Below are 13,497 nucleotides of genomic sequence, written 5' to 3'. Positions count from 1 at the left end.
TTAGACCATTTCTAGTAGAACTGAAGACCCAGCTGTAAACTGAAATCTATCTGTTTATGTGGCTTTAGTGAGGAGCACATGCAAGGAAGATAAAAAAACAAAAGAAAACATTATTTTTTTTCCCTGCACATGATTTAAATGATGGATATCAGCAGAGCTTTGCCTCATTCACTAAGATAAAGAAAATGTCCTTATAAAGTGAAAATGCCCTTGCACAGTGAACAGCCTATTTGCCTTTAGTAAATCAAGCCCTTTTCTCCACTAACATTTATGCTGTAAAAGCATTTGTGCATAAAGCTGCCTTAAAAAAAAACTATTTGTATTGCACTTTTTTCACCGTTGTATATATCCTTACAGTGCTAGGAATTTTTTTTCCTAGCTCTCACCTGTTGATTCTCTTTTTGCTCTTTTTGGTACTGACTAATTTGTAATGCCAAATCTTCCAGTTTCTTTTTCGTGTTTTCACTTAGAAGAGTTCTGTCTGTAGGAAAAACTAGTGTTAGTGTGGATTATATTAAAGTAACTGGTAACATGAAGATAGTTCCACAAATACAAACACAGTGCGTATGGAACATTCACCTCTTCCAGCCACATAAATGTAAACTCTTACCATATGATTTAAAATATAAAAATATAATCAATGGCTAATATTTTCCAAGTAAGACTGATGCAAGTTTTCATTTTTTTTTTTGTTTAAGTTGTTTTTTATTCATCTTTCCATGAAACATATCAATGTACAATACAAAATTGACTGAAGCAGTAAGGAAATGTCTATTTTCTAGTAATTAAAAGGATTATGCAGAGAATGCCTTTTATTTTTTTATTTGTTATCAAATTATGTACTATCAATTTGTTTTATGACATAAATTTTAAAAAACAGAAAGTCTTTTGTCAGTCAAAGGCCAAGGCCAGTTCAAACATCAGTCCCAGTAAATGGAAGATATATATACTTCTTGTATTAGCTTCAGAATTCATGATGGGCATCCCAAGTATGATGCTATAATTAGGTGGAAACATTTCTTTTATTCACATATGATGTACAATGATGTGAAATCATGTGGTTAGAAAACTGTTATGCGTTGATGATTACAAAGTAAGAAATCCCACACGACCCATGAATGATATTTGTTTCTTCATGGAACTGTTACCCATTATTGTAAAACACACTGCCCCAACTTAAAGGGTTACTAAAGTTTTATTAAAAAAATAAAACAAAACAAACATATCATACTTACCTCCACTGTGCAGTATGATAAGCCCAGAGTGGCCCCCGATCCTCCTCTTCTGGGGTCCCTCGGCAGTGCTGGTAGCTCCTCCTCTTCTCGGGTGCCCCGGAGAAGCGCTCTCCTTCGGGACACCCATGCAGGCGCGATCCCGAGTCCTGCTTCTGCGTCTCTTGACACAGAAAGCAGAACTCGGCCCCGCCCCCACGGCACCCACGTCCTTGGATTTGATTGACAGTAGCGGGAGCCAATGGCTGCGCTGCGATCATTCTATCCAATCAGGACATGAGACACCAGCTGGAGCTGGTGTGCTCGTCCCCGGGGAGAAAAAGACCAGGTTCAGGTAAGAAAACAGGGGGCACTGGGGGGGGGTGCAGCATGAGAGAAGGTTTTTCACCTTAATGCATAGAATGCATTAAGGTGAAAAACCATGAGGGTTTACAACTCCTTTAACATGCTCCAAGACAAGGAACTGATCCCCCACACTGTAAACCATATTGTTCATTCCTGAATACTCCAAGGCAAAGAATTGTTTCACCATATTATAACCCACATTGTCCACTCTTAAAGTGGAACTTCACTCTCTCAATCAACATTGACTATTTTTAATCATTTTGCTGCTAGCATTAGTAAATAGATAGGAAAGATATATAAAATGTATTTGCTTACAACTTTTTTTTACATTTCGTCAATTGCTTCCTGGTTTCCAAGCCTAGACAAATAATGTCATACATCCCAAGAGTCTTCCGGAGGAAAGGATGGGTTTTCTCAGCTAAGCACACCCTCCTGCCTGTGTGCCTGAGCTAAGGGCAGATGGATTCCAGGAAGTAAATGCTACATGAATCATCAACCCTTAGTCAAGATGGCCACAACCAGAAATACGAGGGGGTGTTTTTCAAAGTGGATTCTCAGCAAAATAAAACATTGAGACATTGGTGGATGAGGGAGTTTGCTTTGAATATTAAAAATTAAATAGTGTTTTTGGTTTTTGGTGCTCAGATGTAGTGTGGTTCCGTTTTGACGTACTCCAAGACTATCTGCACTTTGTGGGTGTCTATCTTCCATTTACGCCATCTTCCCATTGATTTCAGTTTCCACCAAAACATGTACATGTCAAAGAAAAAGATCCAATGCATTTCGCTCCGCCCTTTGGAGCTTAATCGTGAGTGTATGGCCTGGCTGGAGTCCGGGCTGAGGCTGCCATTCATCTCAGTTCATGCACATAGGTCTGCTTCATGATGTGCGGCTTATGGATCTTTCCTTTGACATTGCTGCAGCTTGGAGCTAGGATGAGCTCTCTGTCCCTGCCTGCACTCACAGCAGTCTAGTTGGACTTTACTTCTTTACCTGAGTGGCACCTAGATTTTGTCTTTTTTGGGGTCACATAATTTTCAATGGTAACACTTCTGCAAGCTTGTAAAGCAAATGTAAATGGGCCCATTAATACAAAATGAATTGCACAGATGGAAATCATTGCCAGTGGTTATGGCTAGCTATACTGTAAATTAATAAAAGGAATCCCCCTCCACACACCAGTGGGTGCCGGTCCGATCTGTGATAGCGGCAATCTGAGAGCAAAGATGAAAGGCTGATCACACTTCAATGGCGTAATGGATAAACAGTACATTTTGAATAAGCACATTCTGTGTGAAATGTGTTAACTGCACTCTGTCCTGTAATATGGAGCTGTGATGTCTGTATGTTTTATGCTTTGAAGACTTTAATAAAATACCTATTTAATCCATTACACCCTTGAAGTGCGATCAGCCTTTTTATCTACAGTATCTCATAAAAGTGAGTACACCCTCACATTTTTGTAAATATTTTATTATATCTTTTTATGTGACAACACTGCAGAAATTACACTTTGCTACAATATGAAGTAGTGAGTGTACCAGCTTGTATAACAGTGTAAATTTTCTGTCCCCTTAAAATAACCCAACACACAGCCATAAATGTCTAAATCAAAAGTGAGTACACCCCTAAGTGAAAATGTCCAAATTGGGCCCAATTAGCCATTTTTCCTCTGTGGTGTCATGTGACTCGTTAGTGTTACAAGGTCTCAGGTGTGAATGGAGAGCAGGTGTGTCAAATTTGGTGTTATCACTCTCTCTCTCACACTGGAAGTTCAACATGGCTACTCATGGTAAAGAACTCTCTGAGTTTCTGAAAAAAAGAATTGTTGCTCTACATAAAGATGACCTAGGCTATAAGAAGATTGCCAAAACCCTGAAACTGAGCTGCAGCATGGTGGCCAAGGCCAAACAGCGGAACAGGCCTCGCCATGGTCGACCAAAGAAGTAGAGTGCACGTGCTCAGCTTTATATCCAGAGGTTGTTTTTGGGAAAAAGATGTATGAATGCTGCCAGCATTGCTGTAGAGGTTGAAGGGGTGGGGGGTCAGCCTGTCAGTGCTCAGACCATACGTCGCACACTGCATCAAATTGGTCTGCATGGCTGTCGTCCCAGAAGGAAGGCTCTTCTAAAGATGATGCACAAGAAAGCCCGCAAACAGTTTGCTGAAGACAAGCAGACTAAGGACATGGATTACTGGAACCATGTCCTGTGGTCTGATGAGACCAAGATAAACTTATTTGGTTCAGATGGTGTCAAGCGTGTGGCAGCAACCAGGTGAGGCGTACAAAGACAAGTGTGTCTTGCCTACAGTCAAGCATGGTGGTGGGAGTGTCATGGTCTGGGGCTGCATGAGTGCTGCCGGCACTGGGGAGCTACAGTTCATTGAAGAAACCATGAGTGCCAACAGTTTTAAAGGAAAAATGGAAGTTCCCCGTGGGGTTTTTTAGCAGCAATTATAGATCAAATAAAGTTTTATTCAAAAAAATGATTTTATTTGAAAAAAAGCTCTGGACATAGACTACACAAGACACAAGTTTAAAAACATGAGCTCTGGTTTCATTGAGGAAACCATGAGTGCCAACATGTACTGTGACATACTGAAGCAGAGCACGAGCCCCCTCCCTTCGGAGACTGGGCCGCAGGGCAGTATTCCAACATGATAACGACCCCAAACACACCTCCAAGACGACCACTGCCTTGCTAAAAAATCTGAGGGCAAAGGTGATGGACTGGCCAAGCATGTCTCCAGACCTAAACCCTTTTGAGCACCTGTGGGGCATCCTCAAACGGAAGGTGGAGGAGCGTAAGGTCTCTAACATCCACCAGCCCTGTGATGTCGTCATGGAGAAGTGGAAGAGGACTCCAGTGGCAAACTGTGAAGCTCTGGTGAACTCTGTGTCCAATAGGGTTAAGGCAGTACTGGAAAATAATGGTGGCCACACAAAATATTGACACTTTGGGCCCAATTTGGACATTTTCACTTGGGGTGTACTCACTTTTGTTGCCAGCAGTTTAGACATTAATGGCTGTGTGTTGAGTTATTTTGAGGGGACAACAAATTTACACTGTTATACAAGCTGTACACTCACTACTTTACATTGTAGCAAAGTGTAATTTATTCTCTGTTGTCACATGAAAAGATAGAATAAAATATTTACAAAAATGTGAGGGGTGTACTCGCTTTTGTAAGATACTGTATATACTTGTATGACAATCTAAAAGTTTACTGATATTAATTATTTAATTTTACTCAGTATTCCAAAGGTTATGATTTTTTTTTTTTACATGTGACCAGTACCAGAGGACTAGAAGCTCCTACTGCCACTGTTTCTCTGCAGACAGGCTGGAAAAGAGCTGGGTCGTGTGACAGCTGTATATTGATTAAGAAAGATTTTTTTTTTTAATTAAAATAATTACAGTGCCATCATCCACATACAGAAAGAGAAGGTATAATGTAAATTAAACAGTGTGTGTTTAGTATCACTTTCAAATTATTCTGCCAGAAGAATTAAATAACATTCAACCAACAGAGAAAATAGCCTAATGCCCCGTACACACGATGGGACATTCCGACAACAAAATCCATGGATATTTTCCGACGGATGTTGGCTCAAACTTGTCTTGCATACACATGGCCACACAAATCTTGTTGGAAATTCCAAACGTCAAGAATTCGGTGACGTACAACACATACGACAAGCCGAGAAAAGTGAAGTTCAGTAGCCAGTGCAGCTCTTCTGCTTGATTCCGAGCATGCATGGAACTTTGTGCGTCGGAATTGTGTACACACGATCGGGATTTACGACAACGAATTTTGTTGTCGGAAAATTTGAGATCCAGATCTCAAATTTTGTGTGACGGAAATTCCGATGGAAAATGTCCGATGGAGCCTACACACGGTTGGAATTTCCGACAACAAGCTCCCATCGAACATTTTCCATCGGAAAATCCGACCGTGTGTACAGGGCATAACAGTAATAAGTACATTTGACCAAAAACAGAAATTAGGGAAACCTCTGTACTGTACTGTAAGTGTATAGAGATTTCTGTGCTCACCAATGACAGTGTAACGAATCAGCTACTGTAGAGACAGAACTGTTTTATAGAATTGATATAATGTTGCAGAGACAGAACTTTGTTTACCTTATGTGATCTGTCGCTTATCTGTAAGGTTAGGTTCACATTGTTGTGATCAGATTTTCAGTGCGATTATGGAGTGCAACTTGGATGAAACTTGGATATGGGTTTGCATTCTATGGGGCCAAAATCATGCTGGAATCACATCAAAGTATACAGGAACCTTTTCCAAAATCGCACGTTGCTGAGTTGCATTGATTTAAATGGGCACCATTGAAAACAATGTGATTTCCAGAGTTTAGAGTTTTTGTTTCTATTCATACCTATTTGAACTTGATGAAAAGATTGAGTCGCCATATATAGGTCCTATTTTAAATTATTTTACATGAGTATGACTGTTAATGTCATGAGGACAATCGTGTTTTTGTTCATAGAAAGAGTTATTTGAATTTTTTTTGCCCCTTAACCTCCCTGAAGATATTCCCAAGTCTGGCTCGGGGTGGATTTTCAGTTCCAAAAGTGGTAACCCTGAGCCACACGCAGGATCGCATTGCAGGATCCAGGTACAGCTTACTTACCTTGTCCCCAGGATCCTGCGATGTCCTCCCTGCTGTGTGTGCGAGCCGTGTCTCCACTCGATGCACGGGGACGGAGCCCGGCGGCAAATTCAAAAAGTGAAACACTCACCATACATACAGTACACTGTAATCTTACAGATTACATTACTGTATCAAATAATTTCACATCCCTTTTGTCCCTAGTGGTTTGTCCAGTGCTCTGCATGCAGTTTTATATTATAAATACTGTTCTTTCTGCCTGGAAACTTGAGATTGCCCATAGCAACCAAAACCGCCCCTTTACATCAAAAGCAGTTTTAGACCAGCTAGAAAACAGCTAAAATAAATTAGAATCACTCGCAGAATTGAGCGATAGTGATTTGTGGGGAGATCCGTCATCAAACACTGAAAGTAATGACAGCGATAATTCTGCAACTGAGCAAATTTCAGTGTTTTTGATTTGATTACATTATTAAATCATTTTTATTATCATATTATTATTTGTTATAATTATTTATAGTTATTTATTATATTATAATTTATGATTTTGTGTTTCAAACTTTATCATACCCGGGATGTCTACTAGACCCTTGTTTGGACAGATTTAAGTGTGTTATTCCTAACAATTACTACAATATAAAATGCCAAATTTCCATGCAAAACATTGTACTGTTTTGAGCATCAAAAATCTGAAATAATCATACCACCAAGGGAGGTTAATGAGTAACGTGCTTTCACTTTCAAAGTGAATTTTTACTTACCTTAGTGAATGAGGAGAAAACAGTGAAACTATATTTTATAAATAATACCCAATCATGTGTAATAAAAGTTAAAGGACATTCTTTTTTACTCGCACATTATTAGTTGATTAGCAAAGCTTCACCTTTTTTCACAGAGAAAATTGAGTACTGTCTGTGATACTTTTTTTATTTGCACTAACATACAATTTTTCAGACCAAGCTTTCGGGATGTTAAAGTTTTGTTTTGTTTTTTTTCTTTAACATTCTGCTTAAAAATTTGTGAATCAGTACTGCTTGGACCTTGAAGAAGGGGACATACCCGAAAGCTTGTTCTGAAAAATTGTATGTTAGTGCAAATAAAAAAAGGATCACGGACAGTACTCAATTTTCTCTGTCACAATTGCACTAATACGGCTACAATCAAATCAAGTATGATGGAAGATACCATTTTTCACAAAAGCAAAGTGATCGTTAAATTTGCAAGGACAAAAATGCTTAGTGAATGAGTTGCACTAATGGCAATCGCCCAATTGTGTGCAGGCAGATAATTCATTTTTAAAATTTTCCTTGCCTATATTTGGGTATTCTTTTCAAAGTGAATTTACATTTTTTTCACCACATTCACTATGCAAATAGTGCTTGGATCAGATCCTCCAAGGAGTTTGCAGGCCTCAAGGATTTGTTTTAAAAGGTGCTCCTAGCCCCCATGATCTTCTTACTAAAAACAGGTACCATAGTTTAAGACTGGTAATAATATCTCCAAACAGGTCAGATTATGCTGCACACAGACATGTTTTGAACTAAGATACTATCCTTTGTGAGCACAATGTAACCCTGACATCATCTCATTTTCTGTTGTATCAAAGCTTTGTACTATCAATACAAGTCCCCGAAAAAAGAAAACTCTTCAATTCAGAGGATGTTCTTCAATAGTACAATGCGAGAGTAAAGACTATTTGAAACATTAATCAATGCTTTCCAAATTGGCAGTGTCTGATGAAGATAATGCCTCTAGAGAATCTGTTCAATCCAAATGAAATGAATTATGCAGCAGACAGAAACAGCAATTGGAAGATAAAATAATGTTGAAACTGGAAGTGCCAGTGGTTATCTTGTGTAAATATCATTCATGCATATAATGTAGGTGCCTTTGCCACCATATTTGTACAAGGCAAGGTTCTGTGGCTGAAAAAAAAAAAACATTACTGTTGTGAATAGCAGCCAATCAGAATTTACTTTCATTATAAAAGAGAAAATGCAATTGGCTGCTGTAGGCAAAGTTCTCTTTTACCATACCTGATGCCTAAATGTAAACGATATTGGTGCACAGCAAAAAAATATCAATTGCAAGCATGCACATTTAATTAATCTTTTGAAGTGCTTAATATACCATCAATTTTACCCATATACACGCTATTTTTGCTGCTTACACCTAAGAATAATTCATGCATGTGTGACCCCTGTATCTACAGTCTTAGTAAATGCTACTTGGGTATTTCTTTAGCATTCATCAGGAAAAAAATGTGACTGTGTCGTATAAAAGGAATAATCATTATCTGCTCTCCACAAGAAATATATTGTTATCATTTTTGTAAAGGACAAATCCACTGTTTTCAGAGTCTTTGTTAATGACATTTAGTTAGGTAATTACATTAGCATTTAATAGGAACAGCATTCCAATGTATATAGCACAGGATGTGAAAGCTTTATCTTTCTACAAGAAAAATATTATATGCATTATGATTATTGTAATTACAATCTATTTTCTTCATAGGATGTTATTTGTCTTCTTCTTTTCAAGAAGGGCTACTTGGCAAAGAATGTATGTTTAGCCACACAGAGTTATTGGAACAGATAAGCTTGACAGCACTATTAAAAATGGTCCAGCCTGGGGAAAATGTAACTTGTCCAAGATAAATAGGACACATTATTTGTGCTAGGAAGCGATCTACTCAACACATTCACGAAAAATGTACTTTAGATTTAAAGCCTGCCTGTACACACATTTAAAGCTGAGATCTAGGCAAAAATCTAAATTTTGAAATAAATACATGGGAGCTATTTACCTTCCATAGGATATGAGCATCTGTCCATTCAATCCAAAAATGTACACAGTCCTGCCACATAACACATTTCATTTGAAGTTTAGGTATGGCTTTTTTGCACTGTCTTCTGCTGCTTCTTCACTGTTTAGTAACAGCTTAGTTGTGTTGCTTAAAGTGACTTATTTTTCAGAAATAAGCCATACGCATTCACAGCTTAATCGCCCTGTGATCTATTTTGGAATAAATAGTTCCTTACTCATCATGTCTTTTCTCCAGAGGACCTATGTCACCATCAATTTATACTTATGCCCACACATGATCGGATTTTCGGACAACAAATGTTAGATGTGAGCTTGTTGGCGGAAAGTCCGACCATGTGTATGCTACATTGTACATTTGTTGTTGGACTTTCCGCCAACAAATGTTGGCTAGCAGGTTCTCAAATTTTCCGCCATCAAATTTTTGTTGTCGGAATTTCCGACCATGTGTACATAAGTCCGTCGCTCAAAAGTCCACGCATGCTCGGAATCAATGCTCACCAAACACAACATTAGCAGAAGGAGCGCAAAGGGTGGCGCACGACTATTGAGCTTCCTTTTTATCGGCTCGCCGTATGTCTTGTACGTCACTATGTTCGTAATTGTTGGCCAACATTTGTGTGACCGTGTGTATGCAAGACAAGTTGGAGCCAACAACCTTTGAACAAAATTCCACGGTTTTGTTGTCGGAAAGTCCGATCGTGTGTACGGGGCATTAGAGTAATATTACCATTTCAAGGCCCCCTGCTCCAAATGGGGGGATGCTCTTAATTCAAACCTCCCTACTTTCTTTGGATAATTTGTACTGCACTGTCATATCTATTATAGATTGTTGTGACATTGTTCTACTTGGCCCCCTTCTGTTGTATGATCTTACTGTTGAACATGCCTAGATGCGGTTTGTTGGATACTTTTTTGTCAAAATAAAGAATTTGAAAAAAAAAAAATGTTTTCCTTACTGCATTTCCTCTGTTCGTGTAACATCCTCTGCAACCTCTTAAACCTCTAACCCCACCCCCGCCACTTCTGTTAGTTTATTTATTGTTTGAAACAAGCAGTATGCGTTCAATGCGGTCATATGCACTGCTCTATGCACACTATGCATCCCATAGTCCATAGTTCCTAGTCTCTAGTCCATCTTGAGAGTGATAAGGAGAGGGTGGCTACAATCTTTTTTACAGTAGGACCATGGAGAGTGGACACAACCACCCTCTAACAGAAAATTGGATCACAGCAATAGAAGTAACTTTTTTGAGTTAAGAATATATATTTGAATAAAATATATTTTTTAAGCAAAATTTTGTGCCACTTTAAAGCTGAAGTTTAGGTATGGCTTTTTTGCATAGTTACATTGGTCCAGCTTGGACCATGTGCCATACTTGGCTGATCCCTGTGGAAGCTGGAGATCACTGCAATAGACACTGCTGGTTTCTGGGTCCTTAGTGAACACAGGGGGTCACTTGCTCGGCATAGGCAATATTCAGAGAACACTCTGCAGATTAGATGAGGTGGAGAGGCAGGGCAGTGGCATCACAATCTCTACCTTGTCCAGTAAGAGAATGCTTTCCAAGGGATGCGGTAGCTAGCGTTGATTACTGTAATAGTGGTGCCTACTAGCGTGATTTCCAGCTTTCACAGAGATCCACCAGGTTTGGTATATACATACTTATTCAAGTTTAGCCCAAGCTGGACCAATGTAACTATGAAAAAAGCCATACCCAATCTTCAGCTTTAAGCAACACAACTAACCTGTGTCTGAACAGTGAAGGATCAGCAGCAGACTGATGAGGACATTTCATTGCTCGTTTTCCTCCTGTTAGATTATTCTTTGTTAGTACATGCTCCCAACTAAGTCACTAAGTCACAACTTAGAGGGCTAAGAATTCTCTCGCTACCATCCCTGTTACATCCTGGGGTGCCTGAGCAGCCCATCAAGTGCCAGCACTGTCACAAGGATAGAAAGTGAATGAGTCACATGGCCTCCAAACCCAGAAGATATTATAATTTTTCTAAGCAGATGGGGAAAAAAGGGGAGGAGAGTATGTGCTACTTGTAGGGCCACCCAGTTTGCATTAAAATTAACTAGCTATACAATATTACATACCAGTTATAGTAATAATAGTAGTAGTGTGGGAACTTTTTGCACAAAACATTTCCATTAAATGTATTTTATATATTTGATTCACTATTCATGATATCAGTTATATAAATGACTTTACACATGCCATTACATTCTAGGCATAGCTATGCTTATTTTGTAGTATACGCACTATAATACTGTATATGTTACCTTATATACAGGAAACAACATGCCAACCTGATTTTCTTGCAGAGCTGACTATGCCATCCATGGGGCTGAAGAACTAAATATTACTGCATGTTCTATGTGCTTAGGTTGTGAAAGTATTATGCAGAGACTGTAACAGAATACTGTGCATATTGCATCTATTCAATAGGAAGTGTCTATATAACAAAGAACAACTTTGTGCAGCCGTGTGTATGCAAGACAAGTTTGAGCCAACATCCGTCGGAAAAAATCCATGGATTTTGTTGTCGGAATGTCCGATCAATGTCCGACGATGTGTACAGGGCATTAGTCCCAAAGACAACCTCAGAAAGGCTAGAAGGGCTAGTCTGCACGCAATTTCTGTGGTCAAAGTGGAGTTTTATGTGTGCATTTCCATGCATTTGTAATATGTTTGTGGCACATTTGCAGTGCAGCTGTTGTGCTTCTTTTTTAGGTATTTAGGATTTTTTTTTTACATTTCTATGCATTTGTGGAACATTTATGTAGGTTTACATACTTTTTGGTATGTTTAAATGTAAATGAAAGCACTGCAATGGTGTAAACTAGGCTCATTGAAATACGGTAATTTCTTTTGTTTAAGCACTGTACTGAAAAAAACCTGTTGGACTGCATCTGGCATAAATGAGCCCTAAGCTAGACTGTCTTTTCTTTTTAGCAGAAAACCTATTGGACTAAGGACAGCCCCAGGATGCATAACAGTAAGCATAAGGTTTACTCTCAGTTTATAGTTAAATGTATACACATAGCAGACCTGGCTCAAGTATATATAATGCATATGCTGTATATACATATATTTTTAAAGGTTTATATTTTTAGAATTTTCTGTTATTAACAAAAGGTACAAAACATATTACCATGTGACACTGAATAGTAACAATACACTGTTAGGCTACGCAGAGCCCACATACTCAAATTACTGAGAAGTGCTGACTTAGTTGCATAGACAAGTGGCATATGCATATAGTGCCAATTGTGGTAACACACACAAAAAAAAGACAAAAACACAGATAGAGGACACATACATACACAACACAAACACATACATATTTATTATATTTCATTAAATTCTGTTAGAAGGAGCCTGTGTGTTGGCTATCATTCTAAAATATTTTTTAGGTGTGGTACTACTCTAACTGCTCATATTCTTGAGTATTTTTTGAAATTTTTTACAACAGTTATTGTCTTAGAAATTTCACAGCTTTCACATTTTCATAATAATACACCAAGTAAACCAAAACCCAAAACTTCCCTGTTTTTCGGTGGATGGCTTCATCTTATGTCTCCTCTGATGCATGCAATACATTAAGAATACACAAATATGTGACAGAAATAACAGAGAAAATGCATGTAAATTAAAATAATGTCTGTATTCTCCATTAAATATCTATTCATAATGCTCAGCACTCCACAGAATAAAGCCTGTGTAAATCCCTTTCTAATAACACATCATACTCATAAAATACAGAAATATGAAGTGTGGCATACTCAAAGAGATGGCTGCTATAACAATGTTATTAAGCTATCTCAGATATATCTGGAATATATAGTACACTGGGATATACTGTATGGATCATGTTGCTTTTTAAAGTATCTAAATCCAAACTTTTTTTGGCTTGGATAGCTAGGGTTAGCAGCCCTCCAAGTTCTTGAGTTCATGTGTTTCCAGTGACAGGTACTGTAAATGCTACTACATGCCGTCATTTTATACAGTTGTTAGATTAACCTCCTGTAGTAGTCCCGATGACCATTATCACCAAGACTAAAAGTTAAAGAAAATCTGAAATTTGGAATTGCTACTGGAACAAAAATCAAGGTGAAATCTTCCAATGGGGAAACTTGTCGTGGTGACAACTGTAAAGAAGAAATTTCCTTTACATTGGAGAGATTTTCTCGCACTTCCTTTTTTTGTCTACAAAACAAGAAGTGAGGGTAAATCTTCCTAATGGGTCACAGACAGCAAAACTAAAAATGACACAATGGTCCGGCCGCACCTAGAGTATACTGTCCAGTTTTGGGCACCAGTCCTCACAAAGGATGTACTGGAAATGGAGCTAGTACAAAGAAGAGCAACAAAGCTAATAAAGGGTCTGGAGGATCTTAGTTATGAGGAAAGGTTGCGAGCCCTGAACTTATTCTCTCTGGAGAAGAGACAC

The 13,497-nt window shown here is 38.5% G+C and overlaps 1 protein-coding gene across 1 annotated transcript in view; it reads right to left on the bottom strand.

The window, feature by feature from the left end:
• VWA3B (von Willebrand factor A domain containing 3B) overlaps positions 1-13,497 on the bottom strand; it is a 288,159-nt gene that overhangs the window by 90,950 nt on the left and 183,712 nt on the right. The window contains exon 28 of the mRNA XM_073614648.1: positions 387-481. Coding sequence (XP_073470749.1) covers positions 387-481 — 95 coding nt within the window. The remainder of the gene's footprint in view (positions 1-386; positions 482-13,497) is intronic.

The sequence above is a fragment of the Aquarana catesbeiana genome, linkage group LG02, assembly GCF_042186555.1.
Source record: "Aquarana catesbeiana isolate 2022-GZ linkage group LG02, ASM4218655v1, whole genome shotgun sequence".
Taxonomy (NCBI): domain Eukaryota; kingdom Metazoa; phylum Chordata; class Amphibia; order Anura; family Ranidae; genus Aquarana; species Aquarana catesbeiana.
The sequence above is the reverse complement of the archived record's forward strand: the minus strand, read 5'-3'. Positions and strand labels throughout refer to the sequence as shown.